This window comes from Hoplias malabaricus, unplaced genomic scaffold (genome assembly GCF_029633855.1).
Source record: "Hoplias malabaricus isolate fHopMal1 unplaced genomic scaffold, fHopMal1.hap1 scaffold_27, whole genome shotgun sequence".
Classification (NCBI taxonomy): domain Eukaryota; kingdom Metazoa; phylum Chordata; class Actinopteri; order Characiformes; family Erythrinidae; genus Hoplias; species Hoplias malabaricus.
The window spans coordinates 1,514,628-1,542,509 of NW_027101186.1; the positions used below are offsets into that span (position 1 = coordinate 1,514,628).

The 27,882-nt window shown below is 40.2% G+C and overlaps 1 protein-coding gene across 8 annotated transcripts; it reads left to right on the forward strand.

The window, feature by feature from the left end:
• On the forward strand, positions 1 to 27,717 carry LOC136685255 (uncharacterized). 8 transcript variants are annotated; one of them, XM_066659327.1, is made up of 18 exons: positions 1 to 97; positions 21,327 to 21,441; positions 21,722 to 21,829; positions 21,918 to 21,971; positions 22,050 to 22,121; positions 22,326 to 22,703; positions 22,781 to 22,882; positions 22,998 to 23,230; positions 23,320 to 23,498; positions 23,579 to 23,660; positions 23,735 to 24,085; positions 24,187 to 24,304; positions 24,440 to 24,531; positions 24,647 to 24,764; positions 25,274 to 25,378; positions 26,069 to 26,233; positions 26,649 to 26,831; positions 27,111 to 27,717. In XM_066659327.1, the coding sequence occupies exons 4-17, from the start codon at positions 21,935 to 21,937 to the stop codon at positions 26,813 to 26,815; spliced, it is 2,199 nt and encodes a 732-aa protein (XP_066515424.1). In that variant the 5' UTR covers positions 1 to 97; positions 21,327 to 21,441; positions 21,722 to 21,829; positions 21,918 to 21,934; the 3' UTR covers positions 26,816 to 26,831; positions 27,111 to 27,717. The 8 variants fall into 8 exon arrangements, with proteins under 8 accessions (XP_066515424.1, XP_066515428.1, XP_066515429.1 ...); XM_066659331.1 differs by lacking the exon at positions 1 to 97 and adding an exon at positions 18,898 to 19,139; XM_066659332.1 differs by lacking the exon at positions 1 to 97 and adding an exon at positions 19,166 to 19,184.
• The last annotated feature ends 165 nt before the right edge of the window (positions 27,718 to 27,882 follow it).

Below are 27,882 nucleotides of genomic sequence, written 5' to 3' on the forward strand. Positions count from 1 at the left end.
AAGAAGTTTGTGCAGTCAACTAATACGTTGTGATTAGCAGCTATCGGATTCTGGAGTTTTCAAGCCCCAAAGAGCAGAGGAGCGCGCGCCATGTCAGGTTGGTAACAGTCATTTTGTTTGAAGTTTGTGTTTTTTTCTTTAGCCATCTCAAGTGAACAAAGTCATCAAAACTTTTTATTGCATTAGGCTTACTTTTCTAATGTTTGCTGCAGCTAGCCAACGTGTCATTATGATGAATAGCAAGTGTTCTACTTAGCTTTTAACCCACATTATGTAATGTCTGAGCTAATAGCCAGGTTGTTAAATTTTGAAATTTGAATAATTACTTACAGTCTACTTGAGGTTGAGAAGTAAAATGTTTCTATCATTGTTTCTCAATATGACAACTTTAGAATGTGATCATATACTTTGATATATGAATCACGCTATATTATAGGGTAAGTGTACTTTTAAGGCCACCAAAATCAGGTTTTCAGGTATGTTTAATAGATATTCTTCTGATTTCTATTTGATATCTGTGGGGAAAAGGCAAGGTCATTTGAAAATGTATGCATTTGTTTATGTACATGTTTAGAATATTAAATGGTGATATTTTATGAAATATGTCAGAAGTGTGGTATGGACCTTATTGACAAAATAAAAATGTTGTTGATTAAGGAGGCCTTGACTTACATAGGGGTGTGATTATTTTCGTAACTGGGATTTTCTCTCAATAGAGTTAATGGTGTTGAATATAGATTCTTATAAACTAGGTGCACTGGGATAGACACTTGACTCCCACAATACACACTCCAGCCACTGGGGGGGGGTCTTACTTTTCTTGAGATCTTGAAGTGGAGCCTTTAAAGGGGAGGACCTCTGGTTTTGGAGGCCAGATACCGGAGCGTCGTTTTGGATATATATAAGATGGTGGAAGTTTTGGCGCTGATTTTTCTCTAGCACTCTGGAAACTGTTGCACCTCCAGATTACTACCTACCCTTTTGAATAATCTCTACATGCTTGGGCTGGTCGACCATGGAGTCAGCGCTTGGGTTCTTCGAGGATCTTTAGGTAAGAAGAGTGAACCCTCCCAAGTTCTCATTTCATCACAATAGATTTCAACACCTTATTTTCGTGATCTAATTGTTGGCTGTGTGATTGTAACTTGATAGTTTTGTGCTCTGTTGAGGTTAGCTGTTTGCTAAGGTGGGTATTGGATTGCAGAGTTGCTTGATTGTATACAGTCTAGACCTTTGGTAATTGGGTATGTTTGGTTGAGTTCTCAGGAAATCTGATTTGGTGATGTTGATTTGACTCAAAAATACCTGTTGGAAATTGTGGCCTACTTGGGGCTTCTTGAGTTGTATGTGTTCTTTCAGAAGTCCTATGAGAGGACTTGAGGTAAGGTGGCCAAAATTGTCAAGTACTTTTAGTTTTGTAGTCATACTTTGGTGGTACTTTTACCTGGGACTACCTGGGATTTTAGGCCAATAGGGGAATATAGGTTACCTCTTGGTGTTTGAATTTTAGTAGCCTTAGAGTTAGGGGTCTCTGGTCTGTCCTCATTTCGGCTGGGGGGCTTTTGGTATTTTTTTAATTTTTTCCCAAAAATGTCTCAGTTTGATCCGGAAAGTTTTATCCAAGCCCATCTGCAGACAACGGACTGGATAAAATTAAAGAAGCCTCAGTTGCTCCAGCTTGCTGAATATTATGAGATTGAGGTAGATTCAGAGTTGAATAAAATTAAGATAGTAGATCCTTGCTCAGTCCCTAGGTTTGAGTGACTCCATCATTGAGGCAAGATTGGCTAGGGAACAAGCAGAGAAGGGTAGGCGAGAGAAGGAGAAGGATAGTTTGCGGGAGCTGGAGTTAGCTAAGATTGAGTTGGAGAAGGTTAAACTCTCGCAGATGGAGAGTCAACAACAGCGCAGACATGAGACTCGGTTTGATGTATCCAAATGTCTACATCTAATGCCAAAATTTCAGGAAGACGAGGTAGATGTGTTTTTTGATGCCTTTGAGAATATAGCCACGGAATTAGCTTGGCTGGAGAATTGTTGGACCGTTTTGGTTCAGAGTGTCCTGTAGGGGAAAGCTCGGGAGGCTTATGCAGCTTTGAATTCTGCACACTCCATGGAGTATGACACGGTGAAAACGGCAGTGAAGAATGCCTATGAAGTTGTGCCAGAAACTTACAGGCACAAATTCCGTTCTCTTAGACGTAAGCTAGCGGAAACCTATTTGGATGTAGCTAGGCAGCAGGAGGCAGTGTTTGAACGAAAGCATGTGAAGTTTATACTTTTGCAGATTTAAAACAGCTTGTTCTTATGGAACAGTTTAAAAATAGTCTACCTGTTCTTTAGGAAGTGTACATTCAGGAGCATGGGGCGACTGAAGTTAAAAAGGCTGCTATGATGGCAGATACTTACGAATTTACCCATAAGGAGTCGAGAGTGAAAGAGAGATCAGTGGTTGGAGAAAGGCTAATATAGAGGTTAAATCAGCAGAGACTAAAAGTCATAGGGAAGGGCCATCTGGCTCTAAACCTCATAGTCAACTTCAAAAACCTGTAAATTCTACTCCCTCGGGAGAAATAATCTGCCATTATTGTAGAAAACCTGGCCATATAAAATCAGGTTGTCCAGTTCTGCAGAAGTGCAGACGTGGGTCTTATACTGACTCTTCAAAATCTGTGGCATTGGTAGTTGGTTCAGAGAGGACTATTAGTTGTGTGGATCCTGAGTCTGAAATAACCCCCTCTCTGTATGATGGGTTTGTCTCCTGCTGTACAGTGTCCATTGGTTCTGGGGAGCCAGAAACCAAAATTAAAATTTTCAGGGACACTGGTGCAGTTCAGTCCTTGTTGTTACAAGGGGTTCGTGATTAGCCAGTTTCAATGACTCTTCAGTGTTGCTTCAGGGTGTGGGAAGTTTGTTTGGTGCCATGCCATTGCATAAAGTGTACCTAACCTCTAACTTGGTAAATGGCTATGTTAATGTAGCAGTAGTGCCATCATTACCAGTCCCTGGAGTTTCTATGCTAATGATCTTGCTGGGGTTCAAGTTTCGGTAACCCCTTTAATTAGTCACATGCCATGTGAGGTACCAGAAACAGAGGCTTTGGCCAGGGAGTATCCTGAGGTGTTTTCAACCTGTGTCGTTACCCGTGCCCAGTCTCGCCCCAAGGGGGTGGTTCCACAGAGAGGGCTGGAGGAGGCAGCATTTGAGCTTGGAGATACCTTCTTTGGAAAACTAGGTTAATCAGATGCAGCTCAGTTTAATAGGGAAACCTTAATCAAGGAGCTCAAGGAGGACCCTGAGTTGGCCTCATTGTGTAAGGGGGCTGGTACACGGGAGGAGACAGAGGAGTCGGCAGAGGTCTTCTATATGCATCAGGGAGTGCTTATGCGGAAGTGGAGGCCTCCTTATCATCCTGCTGTTGAAGATTGGAGTGTTGTGGAGCAGATTGTGTTGCTGAAGAGTTTTAGGTTGAAAGTGTTGCGCTTGGCACATGAAGCACCCATGGCAGGGCATGTGGGTATTCGTAAAGCCCAAGAGAGAGTCTTGCGTTATTTTTATTGGCCGAAGATGCATCGAGATGTAATCTCCTACTGTCGGACATGTCATGCTTGTCAGCTAGCCGGTAAGCCAAATCAGAAAGTGCCTTGTGCACCATTGTGTACTCTCCATTTTTGCGAGTGACGATAGATTGTGTTGGACCTTTGCACAAGACAAAAAAGGGTTATAAGTATCTGTTCACAATATTGGATGTGTGTACTAGATTTCCGGAGGCTGTACCCTCGAGAAACATTAAGGCAAGAACTATAATTGAGTGTTTGTTTCAGTTCTTTTCTCGGTGTGGGCTGCCTCGTGAGATTCAATCAGATTGTGGTTCAAACTTTACATCTGGTGTTTTCCAGGAAGTAATGTGTGAGCTAGATATTAAGCAAATTTGTATTCATTAAAGGAGCAGGAACACTCTTGTCTGTGATGTTTCTCTTTTCTCTGAGACCTCCTGTAACAAAATGCACATATGCCATTTGTTCAAAACTGTGATCTTCAAAATAAAATTTGGGCATTTAAACCATCTAACAGTGATTATGGAAAAGCGAAGAACCACTATGTTAGTACACAATAGGTTTCTGAACAGGGGCTCAAGCACTCATGAATAATAATTTACAAATAAACAAATAAGTGCTCATTTATTCTGGTTCATCCTGAGTAAACAGACCTCGGTGTGCATTTACCTCAGATCAGTATCTGGTAATGAGGGACAAACAGGTTTGTACTCACAGTAAAATCTTTAATGCTTTGTTTTAGACAGAACATTAGCTCAATATCTGCATTGATTGTCGAAGTTTGCAGGTATTTCATCGTTTTAAAACAGTAAAGTACAAAGAGAATTTGTGTGTGTAAAGTTGTTCACTCTTTAATGTTAAAATCTTTCCTGTCTCTCCGCTGCTGAGCTGCAAGTAGGTGTACGCATGTGTAGTCCAAAATGCCTTGGGCACTGAGTTGTCACTCAAAAACTCATTAGCCAATGGGAAGGTACCCCTGAGAAAACCCGCCCACACGAGAGCTTTTTGCCAAAACTGCTTGCAAAACTCAAGGATCCAGTGTACAAAACTCAGAGAGCTCGTGCACAGAACTCGTGCTGCTTGTGCACAAAACTCAGAGAGCACACGCAGAACTCAGAACTCACACACTAAAGCCATGGAGCGTTTCATATTTGGCACAAATCTGATTCCATAATCCTTGGAATCCTGAAGGTTCCAAAAAGCTGTGCAAGCCTATTCTATACTTCACTCAGCACATGGAGCATTTACAAAAGAGGCGTGAGCCTAATCTTTATTTTTTTTAGCACATCTGTAACATTCCAAAATGCTGCGAGAGCCAATTCTTAATTCTCGTAGCAACCGGAGCGTTAAAAAGGGTGGCGTGAGCCTACTGTTTATTTTTAGCGCATCCTGAAGATTCCAAAAAGCTGCAAAACCTGTTCTTAATTCTTGTAGAAACCGGAGCGTTCCAAATGATGACCTGAGCATGCTGTTTATTTTTAGCATGTGCTGAAGGTTCCAAAAAGCTGCACGAGACTATTCTCAATTCTCGTAGCAACCGGAGCGATCCAAGTGGTGACGCAAGCTTGTTTATTTTTAGCGAATCCTGTATGGAACCTGATTGGTGCCAAAAAGAATCGCACAAAAAAAAATTAACATCAAACGTAAAACTTAAAGGTTACCCTCTACTCATGTGTTTACCTAGCTTGACTGGAAATAGGAATCCCATCTTGATATATACAGTTATACATTTTATGGACTAGAAGAGGTCTCCATATCTCAGCTTTGGGATATGGTAGAGCGAAAATAACCACACCACTGTCTTTGTCAGGACTTCCCTGACACACGGTGTGGGTTTGGAGAAGATCTGAGGAGGTCACAGTTTTCACCCCAAAAAAAAAATAATAAAGGGTACCCCTTTGTGTTTTTTTTTTTATACTAAATTTTTGACCGTCTCAGACTTCTACCTCTACCTCTACCTTGCTAGATGTTTTTTTTTTTTTTTTAGCGCATCCGGAATCTTTCAAAATGTTGCGCAAGCCTATTCTTAATTCTCAAAGCATCCGCAGCATTCCAAATGGTGACGCAAACTTGTTGATTATTTTTAGTGAATCCTGTATGGAATCTGATTTGTGCCAAAAAGAATGCACAAAAAAAATTCATCTCAAATGTAAAACTTATAACTTGCAAACAAAAAATCCAGCTCTGACATTTGTGCTCCATGACTTTGTGCGTGAGCGCTGAGTTCAGCGCATGCTCTCTGAGTTTTGTGCGCCAGCTGCACGAGTTCTGTGCGTGCTCTTTGAGTTTTGTACGCCTTGTTCCTGAGTAACTGTAAACTGCTTATGCATGCAAATTCATTAACTACAGAACTTCAAATGTAAAAGATTATGAGGTTATAGTACAAACGATTATGCTACAACTGATGCTAAAGATCTCATCTAAATAACTTAAATTAACCTCCTATTTGCTTTTCTCCCTGCCCACCATTTTTCACTGCCCTACTCATTTTTTTTTACTACAGTCCATCTTTACATAATTACATAAAGAAAATGAATTAGTTCATGTTCATAGTTAATTTTGAAAAAAATGTACTAACTTCACAGCTCCAAAAATAAACTACTTCACGTGCTTTTGTTTATTTTTTTCTCTCAGTAAATAAGCTTCTATAGCTTTCATATAACCTTCTGCAACCCATTAATCACCAGCCAAAACTCACTGCTACTCACTAACAAAAAATGAGTGTATGTGAAATTATATATTCAAAATATTACTTTACACCAAAAAACCAGCACTGAGATTGAGAATGTATTTTAACCCACGTAGCTACTACTTTATGTCTTCTTAATGTGTTTAAGCAGTTTTATTTCTTATTTTATTTCTTATACTGAGGGAAGCGGTTCTGTGACATAAAAAATGCTCACATCGTCTTGTAAAATTCGCCATCAAACCACATAATTACTCAAATTAAAATACTCATGTATGAGCGATTGTCATGTCATTTAAATGTTTTCTATGTCAGAGGGGAAAAAAGAGCTAGCTAGAGTTAAACAGGTTAGCTAAAGTTTGTCATTTGGAAAAAAAACAAACAAACAAAACTAAAAACGGTTCAATATTACGTATGTACCATATAGCAGTTGATAGAATAACGTACATAACATTAACGATGTTGACTACATTTGGGCGATACCAAAATACATATGTATCCAAAAATAGAAGGTTAAATTGACATATTTATGGGATGAAGCTGTTCCCTGAGGCTGGTGAGAGCTGCTCGCGTGCCGCGGTCACTGAAAAGAGTGCGTAGCTTCATCGTCGTCTTCTTCTGTGTTTTTACATCAGTTCTCTTCTGCCACCTTCCGGTTTCTCACTCAGAGTTCATTCATTTTAGAGCTGTCGTTCCAGTCCAGTCGTCTTCACTTAAACTTAAATAACAATCTCCTCCCTTCAGCATGACACTGAATGTTTCCATATGTGTTTAATAAAATGCTCTGATCAGTGTAGTGTGCTAACTGCAATCCCAGTAAACATTTAGCCGTTGATTCAATGTTGAAATAATGTACTTGACTGTGGTCTAATCAACGTTTTTTTAAGGTTGAAAATGAAAATGAAACACTGACGTTGAAAAGACGACTAACTAAGTCACATTAAAGACGTCCTTTTAAAGCCGTTATTTCAATGTGGAAATCACGTACATAAATGTCATCCAATAAACTCTGGATTAAAGTTGAAAAGACATCCAAACATCAACTTTATTTGTATAGCGCCTTTTACAACTGACGTTGTCACAAAGCAGCTTCACAGTTTCAGAACAGAACATTTAAAACAAAGCCCAATGCGAGCAAGCGGAAGGCGACACTGCCAAGGAAAAACTCCCTCAAGGCTGGAGGAAGAAACCTTGGGAGGAACCAAGACTCACAAAGGAGACCCATCCTCCTCTGATCAAACTATAGATTGAATTTTAAATGATCACCAATGAATTGTCATTATGCTACATAATAATAATAATGATAATAATCATAATAGTGACATCAATCTTGGGGCATAATAATAGTGCATCAGATTTGGAAGAATCAGTCAATGTTGCTAATCTGAGTCCATTTCTACTTCAGTGTAGTTGATCATGGTGAGTGGTCAGAGGCTGGCAGCAGTAGATGGAGGTGAGCAGCTGGTCTGGTCTGGTCTGGGCCGCAGGAGAATCCAGCAAACAATCTTCCATCAGTGGGCCACCATTTTCTCAGAAAACAGTAAAGGGAAGCGGTTAGTTTAGTTGAGTGCAGCAGAGAAAAAGAGCATGTGACGGATCTGACTGTAACAGACTGGGAGGAGGGAAACCAGAAGGAGCTCAGGCAAGGACGTCCTTCAGCTCCAAAAAAGAGAAATTGTGAGCACATCATCCGCGTTTACCCTGATTCCCCATGTCCATGAGTTCCTGAAATGACAACCTTAAACTAGACAGAGGTTAGTTGCCAAAGGCTAAACTGAACAAGTGTGTTTTGAGCCTAGACTTAAACATAGTGACTGTGTCTGCGTCCCGGACACTAGCTGGAAGATTGTTCCAGAGCCGAGGGGCTTTGTAGGAGAAAGAGTTTACTCAAGTTTCTGCTGGAGCATTCTGATAAAAGTGCATTGCAATAATCTAATCTTGATGTAATAAAAGCGTGAACAAATTTTTCTGCATCTGGGTGGGATAAGGAATTTCTTAACTTAGCGAGGTTCCGAAGATGTAGGAAAGCTGTTTTTGTAATTTTACCTATATGCTGATCATGATGATAGATCTGAATCAATTATGGCACCCAGATTTTTAGCTGATGAGCTAGGGAGAACAGGGAAGTCAAAATTATGTATTAAGTCTGATACCTTATTTATAACAGGTTTTGGACCTAGAAGGAGAACCTCGGTTTTGTCGCTGTTTAGCAGAAGGAAATTGTATGACATCCAATGCTTCACTTCTTTAACACAGTCCTCCATTTTCTTTAGTGTAGGTTTGTCATCTGGTTTGGCTGATATGTATAACTGTGTGTCATCTGTGTAACTGTGGAAGGTAATGCCATGCCTGCTAATAACTCTGCCCAGTGGCAGCATTTATAATATGAATAGTAAAGGTCCTAGAATGGAAATTCCAGATCTCATTTTTTTCTTACAAAGAAGAAACATTATTTACTTTTACAAACTGGTAGCGATCCTTGAGATAAGACTTAAACCATGATAGGGCCGTTCCTGTTATTCCAACCATGTTTTTTAATCTTTCTAGCAGAATAGTATGATCACTTGTATCAAGAGCTGCACTGAGGTCGAGTAGAACTAGCATGGATACGCAGCCTCGATCAGAGGTGAGAAGAAGGTTGTTTGCTACCTTAACTAAAGCCGTTTCGGTGCTATGGTGTGGCCTAAAACCAGATTGAAATTTTTTATATATGTTATTCTTATGCAAGTATGAGGGAAGTTGTTGGACCACAACTTTTTCTAAGATCTTAAATATGAAGAGAAGGTCTGTAATTGGATAGTACACTAGGATCAAGATTCGGTTTCTTGATCAGGGGTTTAATAACTGCTAGTTTAAATGCTTTGTGTACGTGATCACATACAGTATAAGGGACGAATTTATGATTGTTAAAAGGGGATTGATTATGACTGGTAATACTTCTTTAAATAGTTTTGTTGGTATTGCATCAAGTGTGCAGGTCATACAAACAGGTCAATCCAATTCTAGCTGTGGTAGTGGGTCAAAGTCCTCTAGTCGTCCTTCTCTGTTTTGTTCTATATCATCCACACCAGATGACAGACAGGCTGGATTTAGTATATTGTTTGTCTAATATGTTCAATCTTATTGTTAAAAAAGTCCATAAAAGCATTGCTGGTGTGAACAGCTGGGATCTGTGTATCAGTAGCTGCCCGATTGTTTGTAAGTTTAGAGATTACATTAAAGAGTGCTCTAGGATTGTCTTTATTATTTTCAATCAGTGAGGCCAGATGTGCTGAACGTGCATTGACGAGCGCCCTTCTAAATTCGATAAGGCTGTTTTTCCAGGCACAGTGAAATACTTCCAGTTTAGTCGACCGCCATTTCCGCTCTAATTTCCTTACGGTTTGTTTTAAGGTGAGTGTTTCTTCATTATACCAGGGAGCGAGTTTTTTCTGTCGTAGCTTTTTACGCTTAAGTGGTGCTACACTATCTAAAGTTGATCAAAGTGTGTTATCTAAGTAGTCCATTAGTCTGTCCAGCTCCAGTGGGTCCGCTGGACTACTGACTGAGGTCAATAAATCAGTGATGTTTTCAGTAAATTTAGGGGAAGTAGATGGGGTTAGTGAGCGCTTTATATAGTAATGTGGGCATGTACATTTTTTTTTATATCTAAACTATTCATACGAAATTATGTAGTGGTCTGAGACTGTGGAAGACTGCGGGAGAATATTTAAGTTTTTTATGTTCGTGCCCAGGGTCAAAACCAAGTCTAGTGTGTGATTACAATAATGAGTAGGACCTGATACATTTTGTGTGAAACCAACAGTATCTATGATTTATGTGAATGTTCTTTTTTAGGGGATCATCACTTTTCTCAAAATGAATGTTAAAGTCTCCTACAATTATTAACGTATCACAGGACACTGCTAAATTAGCAGCTAGTTCACCAAATTCTTTTATAAATTCTGAATATGGCCCTGGTGGTCTATAAATGTTTAATAAGGAGATTGTGTTCTTATTTGTGGCGGGGTTAATTATGTTAATGTACATAATTTCAAAGGAAGTAAAGTTGTAACCATGTTTTTGGTTAATAATTAAATTATTTTTGTAAATTATACATAATCCACCCCCTTTGCCCGTCAGTCTGGGGCTGTGTACATATTTATAGCCTGTAGGAGTGGCTTGATTTAGTGCTAAATATTCATCATTTCAGACTGACAGACAGTCTTGATACTGTAACAAATGTTTATATTCCTTAGAGCAAGCTTTGTACATACACCCTTACTATGGGCAAACAAATGGCCATTATCTGTAAGTGTATCCTTAAAATCACTTACCTGTTCGCTGTGTAATCTACTTGCCTGGTTTGTGCTGGTGGGTGGGGTTAGTCAAGTCTGGCGCAGACGTCGGACATCCCATTCCCAATGTATTTTAATTGAATGCAATAGATTGGAAGTGGGACGTCGGACACGGAACTGACTGATCCCATTCCCAATGTATTTGAATTGAATGCAATAGATTGGAAGTGGGACGTCGGACCCGGAAGTGACCGATCCCACTCCCAATGTATTTGAATTGAATGCAATAGATTGGAAGTGGGACGGCAGACTCGGAAGTGACCGATCCCACTCCCAATGTATTTGAATTGAATGCAATAGATTGGAAGTGGGACGTCGGACTCGGAACTGACCGATCCGACTCCCAATGTATTTTAATTGAATGCAATAGATTGGAAGTGGGACGTCAGACTCGGAACTGACCGATCCCACTCCCAATATATTTGACTTGAAGTTAGGCTTACACAACTTCACAGGCTGTCTCGTGGGGTGTGCACAATAAACATATTAACATTTGGGGTCATTCGGACCCTTTTAAGGGGTGTCCAAAACCCATGAATGAAATTTGAATGGGAATAAATTGGGAGTGGGATGTCCAGAAACTGAGCTTGGGGGGGTCTACCGACTTCACGGCGTCGAGTACTGAATCATCTGAGTCCCCCAAACAACATATCAGAAGATGGGGTCACTGGGATCTTGCGTAGTATGTTATGTTCAGCAAATTTATTCATGAAAAATGTTTTCCTTTGTTTGCCCACTTCCAATCTATTCTAACCAAGTCAAATAAATTGCAAGTGGGATCTTACTTCCAATCTATTCCAGTCAAATCAAATAAACTGGAAGTGGGATCCCACTTCCAATTTATTTTACTATTTGGAATTTGGAAATCTTTGATTTTGGGGCCAGAACTGAGGCCTATATTGACAAATTGGGACCCTATCTCACTTCCAATTTATTCCAGTCAAATCAAATAGAATGGAAGTGGGATCCCACTTCCAATCTATTCTAACCAAGTCAAATTGGGGTCAATTTTGACAAATTGGGACCAATTTTGGACCCAATCTCACTATCCCATTTCCAATTGATTTCATTCAAGTCAAATAAATTGGAAGTGGGATCCCATGGAACATGTACATGACTTGGCTGAAATAAATTGGAAGTGGGATCCCATGAAACACGTACATGACTTGGCTGAAATGAATTGGAAGTGGGATCCCAATTCCAGTCTATTTCAGCCAAGTCAAATAAACTGGAAATGGGATACCACTTCCAATATATTCCAATATAGTAAAATAAATTGGAAGTGGGATCCAATTTCGAAAACTTTGACTTTGAGTATTTTGTGCCTGCTGCGAGATCTCTGAGGCTTTTCTTGCGAGCTTTGCGATCTCTTTGAGTGTTTTGTGCATGCTGCGAGATCTCTCTGAGGTTTTTCTTGCGAGCTTTGCGATCTCTCTGAGGTTTTTTTGTGAGCTTTGCGATCTCTCTGAGGCTTTTCTTGCGAGCTTTGCGATCTCTCTGAGTGTTTTGTGCATGCTGCGCGCTCTCTCTGAGGTTTTTTTGTGAGCTTTGCCATCTCTCTGAGGCTTTTCTTGCGAGCTTTGCGATCTCTGTGTGTTTTGTGCGTGCTACGCGATCTGTCTGAGGTTTTTTTTGTGAGCTTTGCGATCTCTCTGAGTATCTTGTGCATGCTGCGCGCTCTCTCTGAGTGTTTTGTGCATGCTGCGCGCTCTCTCTGAGGTTTTTTTGTGAGCTTTGCCATCTCTCTGAGGCTTTTCTTGCTAGCTTTGCGATCTCTCTGTGTTTTGTGCGTGCTGCGCGATCTCTCTGAGGCTTTTCTTGCGAGCTTTGCGATCTCTCTGTGTGTTTTGTGCGTGCTGCGCGATCTGTCTGAGGTTTTTTTTGTGAGCTTTGCGATCTCTCTGTGTGTTTTGTGCGTGCTGCGCGATCTGTCTGAGTTTTTTTTTGTGAGCTTTGCGATCTCTCTGAATGTATTGTGCATGCTGCGTGATCTGTCTGAGGTTTTTTTTTGTGAGCTTTGCGATCTCTGTGTGTTTTGTGCATGCTGCGCCATCTCTCTGATGTTTTTTTTGTGAGCTTTGCGATCTCTCTGTGTGTTTTGTGCATGCTGCGCGATCTGTCTGAGGTTTTTTTGTGAGCTTTGCGATCTCTCTGAGGGTTTTGTGCATGCTGCGCGATCTGTCTGAGTTTTTTTTGCGAGCTTTGCGATCTCTCTGAATGTATTGTGCGTCCTGCGCGATCTGTCTGAGGTTTTTTTTTGTGAGCTTTGCGATCTCTGAGTATCTTGTGCGTGCTGCGCACTCTCTCTGAGTTTTTTTTGTGAGCTTTGCGATCTCTCTGTGGGTTTTGTGCATGCTGCGCGATCTCTCTGAGGTTTTTCTTGCGAGCTTTGCGATCTCTGTGAGGTTTTTTTGTGAGCTTTGCGATCTTTCTGAGGTTTTTCTTGCGAGCTTTGCGATCTGTCTGAGGTTTTTCTTGCGAGCTTTGCGATCTCTCTGAGGTTTTTTTGTGAGCTTTGCGATCTCTCTGAGGTTTTTTTGTGAGCTTTGCGATCTCTCTGAGGCTTTTCTTGTGAGCTTTGCGATCTCTCTGTGTGTTTTGTGCATGCTGCGCGATCTGTCTGAGGTTTTTCTTGCGAGCTTTGCGATCTCTCTGAGGTTTTTCTTGCGAGCTTTGCGATCTCTCTGAGGTTTTTTTGTGAGCTTTGCGATCTCTCTGAGTGTTTTGTGCGGGCTGCGCGCTCTCTCTGAGGTTCTTTTGTGATCTCTCTGAGGCTTTTCTTGTGAGCTTTGCGATCTCTCTGTGTGTTTTGTGCGTGCTGCGCGATCTGTCTGAGGTTTTTTTTTGTGAGCTTTGCGATCTCTGAGTATCTTGTGCGTGCTGCGCGCTCTCTCTGAGGTTTTTCTTGCGAGCTTTGCGATCTCTCTGAGGTTTTTTTGTGAGCTTTGCGATCTCTCTGAGGCTTTTCTTGTGAGCTTTGCGATCTTTCTGTGTGTTTTGTGCATGCTGCGCGATCTGTCTGAGGTTTTTCTTGCGAGCTTTGCGATCTCTCTGAGGTTTTTTTGTGAGCTTTGCGATCTCTCTGAGTGTTTTGTGCGGGCTGCGCGCTCTCTCTGAGGTTTTCTTGTGAGCTTTGCGATCTCTCTGTGTGTTTTGTGCGTGCTGCGCCATCTCTCTGATGTTTTTTTTTTGTGAGATTTGCGATCTCTCTGAGTGTTTTGTGGGTGCTGCGCGATCTGTCTGAGGTTTTTTTGTGAGCTTTGCGATCTCTCTGAGTGTTTTGTGGGTGCTGCGCGATCTGTCTGAGGCGTTTCTTGCGAGCTTTGCGATCTCTCTGAGGTTTTTTTGCGAGCTTTGCGATCTCTGTGTGTTTTGTGCGTGCTGCGCGATCTATCTGAGTTTTTTTTTGTGAGCTTTGCGATCTCTCTGTGTGTTTTGTGCGTGCTGCGCGATCTGTCTGAGGTTTTTTTTTGTGAGCTTTGCGATCTCTCTGTGTGTTTTGTGCATGCTGCTCGATCTGTCTGAGTTTTTTTTTGTGAGCTTTGCGATCTTTCTGAGGCTTTTCTTGCGAGCTTTGCGATCTCTCTGAGGTTTTTTTGTGAGCTTTGCGATCTCTCTGAGTGTTTTGTGCGGGCTGCGCGCTCTCTCTGAGGTTTTTTTGTGAGCTTTGCGATCTCTCTGAGGCTTTTCTTGTGAGCTTTGCAATATCTCTGTGTGTTTTGTGCGTGCTGTTCGATCTCTCTGAGGCTTTTCTTGTGAGCTTTGCAATATCTCTGTGTGTTTTGTGCGTGCTGCGCCATCTCTCTGATGTTTTTTTGTGAGCTTTGCGATCTCTGTGTTTTTTTGCGAGCTTTGCGATCTCTCTGTGTGTTTTGTGCGTGCTGCGCGATCTCTCTGAGGCGTTTCTTGCGAGCTTTGCGATCTCTCTGAGGTTCTTTTGCGAGCTTTGCGATCTCTCTGTGTGTTTTGTGCGTGCTGCGCGATCTCTCTGAGGCTTTTCTTGCGAGCTTTGCGATCTCTCTGTGTGTTTTGTGCATGCTGCGCGATCTGTCTGAGTTTTTTTTTGTGAGCTTTGCGATCTCTCTGAATGTATTGTGCATGCTGCGTGATCTGTCTGAGGTTTTTTTTTTGTGAGCTTTGCGATCTCTGTGTGTTTTGTGCATGCTGCGCCATCTCTCTGATGTTTTTTTTGTGAGCTTTGTGATCTCTCTGTGTGTTTTGTGCGTGCTGCGCGATCTGTCTGAGGTTTTTTTTGTGAGCTTTGCGATCTCTCTGTGTGTTTTGTGCATGCTGCTCGATCTGTCTGAGTTTTTTTTTGTGAGCTTTGCGATCTCTCTGAGGGTTTTGTGCATGCTGCGCGATTTGTCTGAGGTTTTTTTTGCGAGCTTTGCGATCTCTCTGAATGTATTGTGCGTGCTGCGCGCTCTCTCTGAGTTTTTTTTTGCGAGCTTTGCGATCTCTCTGTGTGTTTTGTGCATGCTGCGCGATCTGTCTGAGGTTTTTCTTGCGAGCTTTGCGATCTCTCTGAGGTTTTTCTTGCGAGCTTTGCGATCTCTCTGAGGTTTTTTTGTGAGCTTTGCGATCTCTCTGAGTGTTTTGTGCGGGCTGCGCGCTCTCTCTGAGGTTTTTTTGTGAGCTTTGCGATCTCTCTGAGGCTTTTCTTGTGAGCTTTGCGATCTCTCTGTGTGTTTTGTGCGTGCTGCGCGATCTGTCTGAGGTTTTTTTTTGTGAGCTTTGCGATCTCTGAGTATCTTGTGCGTGCTGCGCGCTCTCTCTGAGTTTTTTTTGTGAGCTTTGCGATCTCTCTGTGGGTTTTGTGCATGCTGCGCGATCTCTCTGAGGTTTTTCTTGCGAGCTTTGCGATCTCTCTGAGGTTTTTTTGTGAGCTTTGCGATCTCTCTGAGGCTTTTCTTGTGAGCTTCGCGATCTTTCTGTGTGTTTTGTGCATGCTGCGCGATCTGTCTGAGGTTTTTCTTGCGAGCTTTGCGATCTCTCTGAGGTTTTTCTTGCGAGCTTTGCGATCTCTCTGAGGTTTTTTTGTGAGCTTTGCGATCTCTCTGAGTGTTTTGTGCGGGCTGCACGCTCTCTCTGAGGTTTTCTTGTGAGCTTTGCGATCTCTCTATCTCTCTGATGTTTTTTTTTGTGAGCTTTGTGATCTCTCTGTGTGTTTTGTGCATGCTGCGCGATCTCTCTGAGGTTTTTTTTATGAGATTTGCGATCTCTCTGAGTGTTTTGTGGGTGCTGCTCGATCTCTCTGAGGCTTTTCTTGCGAGCTTTGCAATCTCTCTGAGTGTTTTGTGCGTGCTGCGCGATCTGTCTGACGTTTTTTTTGTGAGCTTTGCGATCTCTCTGTGTGTTTTGTGCGTGCTGCGCGATCTGTCTGAGGCTTTTCTTGCGAGCTTTGCGATCTCTCTGAGTGTTTTGTGCGTGCTGCGCGATCTGTCTGAGGTTTTTTTTTGTGAGCTTTGCGATCTCTCTGTGGGTTTTGTGCATGCTGCGCCATCTCTCTGATGTTTTTTTTGTGAGCTTTGCGATCTCTCTGTGTGTTTTGTGCATGCTGCGCGATCTGTCTGAGGTTTTTTTTGTGAGCTTTGCGATCTCTCTGAGGGTTTTGTGCGTGCTGCGCGATCTGTCTGAGGTTTTTTTTTGTGAGCTTTGCGATCTCTGAGTATCTTGTGCGTGCTGCGCGCTCTCTCTGAGTTTTTTTTGTGAGCTTTGCGATCTCTCTGTGGGTTTTGTGCATGCTGCGCGATCTCTCTGAGGTTTTTTTGTGAGCTTTGCGATCTCTCTGAGGCTTTTCTTGTGAGCTTTGCGATCTCTCTGTGTGTTTTGTGCATGCTGCGCGATCTGTCTGAGGTTTTTCTTGCGAGCTTTGCGATCTCTCTGAGGTTTTTCTTGCGAGCTTTGCGATCTCTCTGAGGTTTTTTTGTGAGCTTTGCGATCTCTCTGAGGCTTTTCTTGTGAGCTTTGCAATCTCTCTGTGTGTTTTGTGCGTGCTGCGCCATCTCTCTGATGTTTTTTTTTTTGTGAGCTTTGCGATCTCTCTGAGTGTTTTGTGCGTGCTGCGCCATCTCTCTGATGTTTTTTTTTTTTTGTGAGCCTTGCAATCTCTCTGTGTGTTTTGTGCATGCTGCGCCATCTCTCTGATGTTTTTTTTGTGAGCTTTGTGATCTCTCTGTGTGTTTTGTGCGTGCTGCTCGATCTGTCTGAGGTTTTTTTTGTGAGCTTTGCGATCTCTCTGTGTGTTTTGTGCGTGCTGCGCGATCTCTCTGAGGCGTTTCTTGCGAGCTTTGCGATCTCTCTGAGGTTCTTTTGCGAGCTTTGCGATCTCTCTGTGTTTTGTGCATGCTGCACGATCTGTCTGAGGTTTTTTTTGTGAGCTTTGCGATCTCTCTGTGTGTTTTGTGCATGCTGCTCGATCTGTCTGAGTTTTTTTTTGTGAGCTTTGCGATCTCTCTGAGGGTTTTGTGCATGCTGCGCGATTTGTCTGAGGTTTTTTTTGCGAGCTTTGCGATCTCTCTGTGTTTTGTGCATGCTGCACGATCTGTCTGAGGTTTTTTTTGTGAGCTTTGCGATCCCTCTGTGTGTTTTGTGCATGCTGCACGATCTGTCTGAGGTTTTTTTTGTGAGCTTTGCGATCTCTCTGTGTGTTTTGTGCATGCTGCTCGATCTGTCTGAGTTTTTTTTTGTGAGCTTTGCGATCTCTCTGAGGGTTTTGTGCATGCTGCGCGATTTGTCTGAGGTTTTTCTTGCGAGCTTTGCGATCTCTCTGAGGTTTTTCTTGCGAGCTTTGCGATCTCTCTGAGGTTTTTTTGTGAGCTTTGCGATCTCTCTGAGGCTTTTCTTGTGAGCTTTGCGATCTCTCTGTGTGTTTTGTGCATGCTGCGCGATCTGTCTGAGGTTTTTCTTTCGAGCTTTGCGATCTCTCTGAGGTTTTTCTTGCGAGCTTTGCGATCTCTCTGAGGTTTTTTTGTGAGCTTTGCGATCTCTCTGTGTGTTTTGTGCGGGCTGCGCGCTCTCTCTGAGGTTTTCTTGTGAGCTTTGCGATCTCTCTGTGTGTTTTGTGCGTGCTGCGCCTTCTCTCTGATGTTTTTTTTTTTTGTGAGCTTTGTGATCTCTCTGTGTGTTTTGTGCATGCTGCGCGATCTCTCTGAGGTTTTTTTTATGAGCTTTGCGATCTCTCTGAGTGTTTTTTGCGTGCTGCTCGATCTCTCTGAGGCTTTTCTTGCGAGCTTTGCGATCTCTCTGAGTGTTTTGTGGGTGCTGCGCGATCTGTCTGAGGCGTTTCTTGCGAGCTTTGCGATCTCTCTGAGGTTTTTTTGCGAGCTTTGCGATCTCTGTGTGTTTTGTGCGTGCTGCGCGATCTGTCTGAGTTTTTTTTTGTGAGCTTTGCGATCTCTCTGAGGTTTTTCTTGCGAGCTTTGCGATCTCTCTGAGGTTTTTTTGTGAGCTTTGCGATCTCTCTGAGTGTTTTGTGCGGGCTGCGCGCTCTCTCTGAGGTTTTCTTGTGAGCTTTGCGATCTCTCTGTGTGTTTTGTGCGTGCTGCGCCATCTCTGATGTTTTTTTTTTTGTGAGCTTTGTGATCTCTCTGTGTGTTTTGTGCATGCTGCGCGATCTCTCTGAGGTTTTTTTTATGAGCTTTGCAATCTCTCTGAGTGTTTTTTGCGTGCTGCTCGATCTCTCTGAGGCTTTTCTTGCGAGCTTTGTGATCTCTCTGAGTGTTTTGTGGGTGCTGCGCGATCTGTCTGAGGTTTTTTTGTGAGCTTTGCGATCTCTCTGAGTGTTTTGTGGGTGCTGCGCGATCTGTCTGAGGTTTTTTTGTGAGCTTTGCGATCTCTGTGTTTTTTTGCGAGCTTTGCGATCTCTCTGTGTGTTTTGTGCGTGCTGCGCGATCTCTCTGAGGCGTTTCTTGCGAGCTTTGCGATCTCTTTGAGGTTTTTTTGCAGCTTTGCGATCTCTCTGTGTGTTTTGTGCAAACTGTGCGCTCTCTCTGAGGTTTTTTTTGCTTTGCGATCTCTCTGAGTATCTTGTGCGTGCTGTGCGATCTGTCTGAGGTTTTTCTTGCGAGCTTTGCGATCTGAGTGTTTTGTGCAAACTGCTGGCTCTCGCTGAGTGTTTTGTACGTCCTGCGGGCTCTCGCTGAGGTTTTTCTTTGCACTGTAAAATGTGATAAGTTGATCTTACTTAAAGGAATTTAGGAATCCGGTTGCCTTGAAATAGTTAAGTAAATATAACTATTATTTTGAAGTTATGTTAACTTAATGTCTATCATTTAAGTGTACTTAAAACCAACCTGGTCTCATGGGTTATACGTACCTCTGAACACTTTTTTGCAGAGGACCAAATACGTACTGACTGGTACATTTTGGTGCCGATTTTAGAAGCAAATCTCCACAGGGGGTGCTAAAGAGAAATGCAGACTAATGAAAAACTGTGATGGTTTTTCTATTAAAACTCTGGTTGACGTTAGGATTTTTGAAGCTGTTAATCGTCACTGTTAATTTTTTGTTAATGTTTAGAATAGTTTGGGATCGCCCATGATGACTGTCTGTTCTTGAGTGAGCAAATCAACTAACTATTGCCTCCTGTAACGTAGCATCTGTGTAGGTGAAGCTATATCGTTTAGTCTGGTTGATGGAGCAGATTGTGCACTTTTTTGCTACCAAACTAAAGGTTCCCATAACCTTTTACCTAGACATATCGGGGAACGAGACGTGCTGTCTACTGATTAAATTATTAAATCGCATGAGTGACTTTTTAAATTACGTGTCTTGTCGTCAGGCGACACCTGAGCATATACGTAGCTTTAGATACGTTTTGTAGCCTGGTGGCTAATGAGTTGGCGTTTGCTAAATAAAACGGTCAGTGTGTTTCTGTGGCCGTAACGATGTACTTTGTAAACACCATCGCTCTTGTTATGTTACAAGAATGTAAAAGATATCGTGGCTCAGTCAGTGGAAAAATAACAGCGTACTTCGGTTGCTATGGTAACAACGAGTCTATGGCTGTGTCTGAAACTTGAAGGTATGTGCCTTGACCTCTTGTTGCCTATGTAGGGCCTTAGAAGGTAGCATTGAGATAAAGGTATTTGAAACCAAATCTCTTTTGGGACACATTCAGCAGGCATTAATTCATTAACAATATTCCAACAGCTTACATCTAGCTCTCAGTGTACATTTAAAAAGTGGCCAAACCGAGTTTTAAAATGCATTAATTAAATATTGGATTTGGGACACTACTTCATACCGTCCTGCTTAGCTTGTGTTGGCAGCATTTCTTCGTCTATTTAGTATTATTATTATTATTATTATTATTATTATTATTATTATTATTGTCATTGTTATTGTCGTTATTATGATTAATGATAATAATAATAATAATAATAATAATACTTTTGTCGCACATTTATAAGCAAATAAATAAACTACATATTCCATTTAAAGAAAATAAGTTAATAGGAAAAAAGAAGCAGAATCTTTTGAAAAAATAAATTTCTTTAGAAATGTAAAATTGAGGCTGTACGGAGTTCCGCATGATTGGTTTTAAGTAGGCCGTTAATCAGTGCAACACCGTGCTTAACGGGAGCAGGAGTGAGCGAGTGAGCGAGTGTGTAAAACTTTGTCACGTTAGTAATGAATGGTACACATTTATATGAGATTAGTAAGAATTATTAAATGTGTGCTGAACTTTTCTACGCTGTGTTCAACTTAAATACGCTGTTAATGTTACAGCAGTATGTTTACACACGGGACCGATTCCCTCCAGTCCACCTTAAATTCAGCCTTTAAACTACTCGTTTTTATCCATTTTCACATGCTTTATTGTTATGCTCTTTAAATGTTGTGTATAACTGATAACCACATCTCATAAACTTTTCCTGCCCTCAACTTGTAACTTGTAATGTAACGTTAACTTAAAATACTTTAAAAACATAATTTAGTGAGTAAGGTGGACATGATTTACTTTTTGCGCGTTTTCATAGACACTTTCGGTGTGCGCATGTGTGAAAATGTGCCTGTGTCTGCTTGTACTTTTGTTTGCGTGTTTGTATTTAAATCGCATGAGTGACTTTTTAAATTAGCCTGGTGGCTAATGAGTTGGCGCTTGCTAAATAAAACGGTTAGTGTGTTTCTGTGGCCGTAACGATGTACTTTGTAAACTCCATCGCTCTTGTTATGTTACAAGAATGTGAAAGATATCGTGGCTCCGTCAGTGGAAAAATAACAGCGTACTTCGGTTGCTATGGTAACAACGAGACTATGGCTGTGTATGTTTGTGTGTCTGCGCGTGCTTGTGCGTTTGTTTGCGTATGTGTACATATACGCCTGTCCATCTATTCGTGTCGTGGATGTACGTACGTTTGCTCATGTTTGTACCTTTGTTTCTTGTGCTCTTGTTTGTGAATGAGCCCGTATGTGTTGAGAGTTGCTGTAAAGTAGTCTCTATATATTTATCCGTATTAAAACCACAGATCCCATGAATCTGCCAAACTATTCGGTACTGTAGTTATAAGAATGTCATAAGAATTAATTGTTTTGGCAGATGACGGACACACAAATCCACTAGTTAGATAAGGTGTGTGTCAGAGGACAAATTTTTATTGTCCCTTGGAAAATAAACGAGGCTTTGTAATCCAGTATTTTTTTAAATGCTGTTCACAAGTAGGAAGTTAATAAAAGTAGGAAGTATAAAATCCACTACTTAAATATTTTAATTTAAAATGTAATTTATCTTGTGACCCTCAGGTGTAAAAACATGGCTGAAAAGAGATCATCTGGTAAACCTGCACAAGAGGACAGAACGGAGGAGGAATTACAACTTGATATTGATGAACTAATGGCTGATTTGGAAGAGATGAAGGTAATTTGTATGAAAATAATTACTGCATCAAACAGTATTTCACAACTCCTTCTCTGCATGGACATTTTATAAGTATGTTGTTTCCTTGTTATAATCATTAATTTTGTTCTTGCAAGTATTTGAGGGTCACTAACAATGAAATTACTGCATTCAAAAAATTATTTATGAATTATTTAGGAATTTAATAGCACTGTTATTAAGTATTTGTGCTTTTTGCAAAATGCTATTTTCTGAAATACCACATTGTTCTACCTCTTAAATGTTTATATGAGTAATATAGAATGAAGAAGTAGTTGAACCAAAAAAAAGCATGTTGAGCCAAAGGTGCGCTGGAAAAAGAGAAATAAAGAAGGATACTTGGTCTATGAGAGGCGAAAACAAAAGAAGGGTATGTTTTGATGTTTTTGATCCTTTGCTCTTTGTGAATTATTTTAGAACTCATTCAATCATAAACTTTTGGATTTGGTTTACTCTAGATCAGTCTCGACGTTCCATGGCTTTTGCAAGTAACCTACAGGAACTTGAGATTGGTAAGCCATTTTTAATTTATGGTAATGTACAAATGGTAATGTATTTATTGAATTAAAAAAAAAATCATATAATTCCAGAAACTGCAAACACATCTAAACCTTCAACTAGCAAACAAGACCTGGCAGATGTAGATGTACAACAAGTTATAGGTGAATATTTTTTATACTTAATGTCATTTTATATTTATTGTAGCACTGTCTTCATTAAGTTCCACTGAATTAGTTACTTTCTGTTTGCACTCGAGAAATAATGTCTTTTTTAAAATTAAATAGGACTGTCTGTTCTCAATGAACAAGCTCATAATGTAAGGAATTGCTGAATGTTTATTAATTAATTTTATTTATTTTTGCAAGATTTACAACTACAACTACTCCAGGATACACTGGACTGTGATGTTGCAGAACCCAGATCCACAGCATCTCACAATTGGGCATTAAGGCAAACTTTGTCTGAAGATCGCTGGCGGGAAGCAAGACCTAAACTCCTTGACAGTTTGCTAGCTTCAGGTCATGTACATCATGGGTATTGTGATCACTGTAAATCAAAAGAAGCAGTGATCAGATGCAAGGAGTGTTTGCCAAAATCCAGTTTCTGTGGAAATTGGGATATTTCCACACACAAATATCTTGTCTTTCACAACAGAGAGACTTTTGTTGATGGGTTCTATAAAACTCTCCCGCCATCAACTGCTGTGCAAGACATCAGTGGACAAAATGTCCTATTTGAACAAGGTAAGAACTACTTAAAAATTAAAAGCATGTTCATATTTTCCCATTTTTGTAGTCAATATATTATTCCGTTCTGATAGCGTGTTTGATGGCAATTACACAACCAGACAGAATCTGTGATTGTGACACTCACAACCTGTCCATTGATACTGGACGACCAGTTGTACTCATCTGTATTAATGGTATGTGAAACTCAGAGTATTTTTATTGTATATTAGGTTAACCTGCTGACATACAGTATGTGTTGATAATCACTGTGTATGTCCTGTATTTTGTTTTCTTTTTAATTGTGTACAGGTCGCTATGATCTCTTTCTGCCTGTAGTGAATTGCAGAACATGTCTTGTGTCATGGACACCTGAGGTACGGGATCTGCTTTTTAGTGGTTACTGGCCAGGAACAGTTGCGTTTCAAACTGTATACCAGGTAGACCTTTTCAGGTCTTTTGAGGAACTAAAGATCACTTCACCTGGGCTTTCAAGACAAGCATTTGTAAAAATGTTACAACAGCGCTCACAACTATTTGGAAGGGTAAGACTGTTGGAAGGCTGTATGTCCACTGCAATTGTCCTGTCTGCAGTTTGGCATGTAACCATGTTTCATTATTTTCCTAATTCCAGAGTGGCAACATATGTGGTGATGTCTTCCAAAAAGCTTTTCTTGAATGGACATACTGTCGTCATGAAAAAGAAAAACTCTGTGGAATTGACCACTTCTCTTGCCCAGCTTGCACCCCAGATACAGTTGCTGTGTCTGCTGATGGAAACAGAAAACTATATTGTTTCAGCAAAACAAAGGGGTATATTATAATTGAGAACATTTTCACTGTATAGAACTTGTGACTGTCTCTTGTAGCATTAAAATATTTTCTTTATGTAGGGTAGAGGAGCAACCATTTTTTGATGGTGATTTTCTGGCTGTAGCAACTTTTGTTGACTGTATTCGTGAGAAGACCAAGGCGGTAAGAAATGTCTTTGGACTGTACACAGTAAATCAGTATTTGCATACATATCTTACATTGACATTGTGTTACAGGTACATGGAAAAGGCATCTGTGGAAAGTCAACATGGGCTGCAGCTAGGGAGACCTCTAAAAAGACAAACACAAAATGCGATGAAGAGGGCCTAGAGGTCGCAGTTTGCAGACACTGTATATTGCTTAGAGGTCTGAACATGTTTAGGGGGGAAATATTTGCTTACCCTCTGTTTTTGCAAAAAGAACTTGCAGCTAAAACAAATTGCCATTTCTTCTGCACTGACATAATGTGTCGGTATTGGCCCTATCTGCAAAAGGTGGCTCATGTGTTCCCAGAATTAAAAATCTTGACTCAGATGAAGCCTTTTCTCTCGGTTATGCATGCAAAGGGGCACTCTACAAAATGTGAGGTAATTGTATATTCCTCAACTAACAGGTAAGTTCTTTGACATGTTGATGTTGTTGTTAAACTCGATATTTATATTCTTGACATCTGATGTATATTCTATAGGTTCAGTGGGGTGGCAAAAATCAAACAGGGGCAGGTACTACCCTAGGTGAAGAAGTTGAACAAGTTAACAGCTTTTTGTCACGAGTGGCTCTAACTACGAAGTACATGAGTAAGGCTGGTAAGAGAACCTTTATTTACAGTTCTCATGTATTGTGCTCAGTTTTTGGCATTATAAACTGCTTGGTTGTTTCTTTACTCATACTTAGTGACTTGCTTATAGTTGAGCAGCACTTTTATTCTTTCATCATCACAGCACGGGTAGACATGATCACTTTGCATGCCAGGGGATGGAATGAGCGAAAGAAAAGAAACCTGCACAAGTACTTGTATAAACGCTATGTGAAGGTAACTGTGAAAGATTTTATTTATTTCAAACTGACTTAAGTCTGCTAATGATTTTCATACCTAATAATAGTATTGCCAAAGGTTTGTTTAACTTTCAATTTATTATACTTTTGAGATTTTACAAACAAGTAAGGAGGTCAAAGAGGACATTGAGGCTATAAAGAAAAGCACAGGAAAATCCGATGAGGAACTACAGCAGTGGGTCACTGATGTAAAACAGTGGGCAGTTGACAGTAAGTATTTACGTGTTGTTGCCTCTTGTGAATTGTAAAGAAGGATCACCATCATCAGTTTTTTTTTTTTTATGTATTTCCATGCCTGCCGCCTTAACTGGCTAAAACTATCATGTGACCATGCCAGACAAAGATGCAATGTGTTGCATGATCAGTAACTGTTTTAAAAAGGTAAACCTAGGTGAGGTAGCTTTCTCATTCAAAACATTGAGATATTTATTAGTCACCATAAAACATAAAGGGCAAACTGTATACATGTTCTCTGATTCTTTGGCAGAAAGTTAGTGAATGTTCTTTTTTGACTTGTTCTTTTTTTTGACCTGTATTACAATTTCTCTTTATTTTTTGTAATTTAATTATTTTTTTTTTTTTTGCTTTTAGATTTGTTAGATTCATATTTAATGTAAATCACTTTTGTCAAAAAAATATAAATTGTGTTATTTTTCTTTTTTGTATATGGCACAGAAAATGCATGATACTGATTAAATACTTATATAAAAATGTTATAGCTCCAGATGACCTCAGCACAGATGATCCAGTGAGGTTGCAACATTTGATTGAAAGCCTCTTTTTGGGTATCCAGCAAAAAAAGCGGGATCTATATAGAGTAACCGGTAAGTATCCATGACCAAATTGCCTTACTGTCATCATGTATTTGGGTGACAATTTTTTTTTAAATGTGAGATATATATGCCCTATACATTTCTAGGAGTACAGAAAGTTACGCTCCTTTGACCACATATACGTGGTATGGTATTTGTTGACTACAATAAAACACGCACACACACCAGTGCACTCTATGGGTTGTGATCACACACCCAAAGTGGGGGGCAACAATCCCAGCACCCGGGGAGCAGTTATGGGTTCAGTGCCTTGCTCAAGGGCACTTCAGCCCAGTCTCTAACCATTAGGCCACGGCTGCCCTGTCAGATTTAAAGTCCTCTGTGGGAGTCCTGACCATTGAAGAAACAGTGTAATATGAGCATTTTGATTTGTTATGGTACACTGTATCAGTGTACACTGAGGAAACAACCCTACCTTCCAATGTCTGGTGTAAAAATAAGCATTCCTATGTTTAACATTACCTGACTGTCTGCACTACTGTTCTTTTTATTACCAGAAATTTATGATAGTGCTGAATTAATAAAAAGTAAAATTTCAGGTATTGAAGTATTCACAATTACTTTCTTAATTACTGATATACAGTATTGTTTATAAGGTGCCTTTTGAGTGTCCACTAATCAAACTTTATGCATATACTCCTGAAACCTCTTTTTAAATTTTTTTCATGAATTTTACTGCAGACCGTAACAAACAGCGACACAAGATCCGAAGACGGATTGCAGAGGATAAGATAAAGCTGTCTGATGCCATATCCCAATATAATGATCTTCCGACCAGCACAGAATCTGTAGATTCTGTTGAAGATCTTTTGGTATCAGAAAGTCCTATCTGGCCTTGGGATTCTGGTATGATACTTTTAACATGAATTATTTTAGTGAAACTTTATTGAGTACTTCATTGAACTCTGTCTTTGAAAGGTAAGAAGCCTATGTATTTTTCATTTGTTTTGGACTATAGAAGTGTGTGGATTTCCATGAAAATAAGATTTATATATTTACCCCTTTTTCACATACTTGAACTGTGCCATCCCTCCCATAGAGTGACCATCTCTCACACACTTCAGAAGTGACTCCATGCCTGACTCCTCTGATTATGGTGTCAAGGAGGGTCTCTGTCTTCTTTCTCCACACTTGTTGGCTTGTGTTGTCAGGACAGACAGCTGCACCACTAACATTTGCTTTTACTCCCAAAGGCATTAAGAAGTATTAATTAATGTATTTGAATAGGATATTTATATCAATGTGTTGTTTGTATTTCTAGAACTTGACACTTCTCTAGGCATGAAGAAGAAAGTTTTTGACAAGGTGATGCAGCTGGAGAGACTGATCGAAGAAGAGGCTATACTTTTGCGAGAAATGAAACAACATTGGAACCATCTTACAAGAACCTGCAAAGCTTTAAGGGACCAGGCTGGTGTAATATCATAAGACCTGGCAGCATACAGTGAGTATTCATTTCTTAATGTTGTTTGCTCCATATTAGATACATTCTTGAATCATTTTACAGATTATTTTTATGTCCACATTGAAGCATACTTTATGAACACAACCCAACATTCACAACTAGATCATACTTTTCAAACCCTAATACTATGATCAGATGAAGGCATGTTATTTGTGTATACTGCTTGACTATATATGTTCTTTCAACCTTGTACCATTTTTTACATTATATTTGGTGTTTAATTGTGCATTGTACTATATATCCCAATTTGATATTTAGGCTACTCTTGAGGAATTTCTGATCAAGCTTACCATGGCCTGCACAGTGCTGTCCTCCAAAAACTTGAGGAGCTTAAGACTGAGTTGTTAGCTGTGAAAGAAACATACCACCAAATAGTGGTTGGTCATCATGGCACTGTTGTGGAAGAAGAAAATGAAGACCCATATGAGGATGTTTCCACAGATGCATCTACAGATGATGAATTGTAGATTCCATCCACTGCAGTAGCCGAGTACATTTCAGATCTGTTTACATATGTACATTTTTTTTCTTAAACTTACATACATGTAAGCATACATATTTTTCACCTGAATAGGATTACGGTTGATTTTGATTATAATCATCTAAGTTTGATTATTTGATTATAGCTGTTGTGTCCAGAGTTAATATATGAGCATTCAACATTTTAGTTGATTATGGACGTTTGCATCTATTGAATGATTGCATCTGTTAATATTTTGTCCTCTACATATTTGCTGCATTGACTACATTGATTCAATCAAGATCACATGCTTTACATAAACTGTAGCTGAAACTGGGACCCTAATATTGCATGCTCAGTGATGTCCTTTTGATTATTTTTTTTTTTTCTTAATAAATAAGTATAATGGACAAAGATTGTTTTTGATTATTTATTTATTCTTTTGTGGCACACAATCAAATCATTATGTATACTGACAAAAAACATTAAATGAAGTTCAAATTGTGGGCAGGCTCCAAGGTGTCGTCCCATGTTTTCACTCTAAAAGGCATCATGGATGCAAACAAACTT

Excerpts from the sequence above, each read along its gene's own strand:
- LOC136685255 (XM_066659327.1), top strand. The coding sequence starts at position 21,935 with ATGGCTTTTGCAAGTAACCTACAGGAACTTGAGATTG. Across the intron at positions 21,972-22,049 it reads CCTACAGGAACTTGAGATTG|AAACTGCAAACACATCTAAA; the intron begins GTAAGCCATTTT and ends ATATAATTCCAG. Across the intron at positions 24,305-24,439 it reads GAAGTACATGAGTAAGGCTG|CACGGGTAGACATGATCACT; the intron begins GTAAGAGAACCT and ends TCATCATCACAG.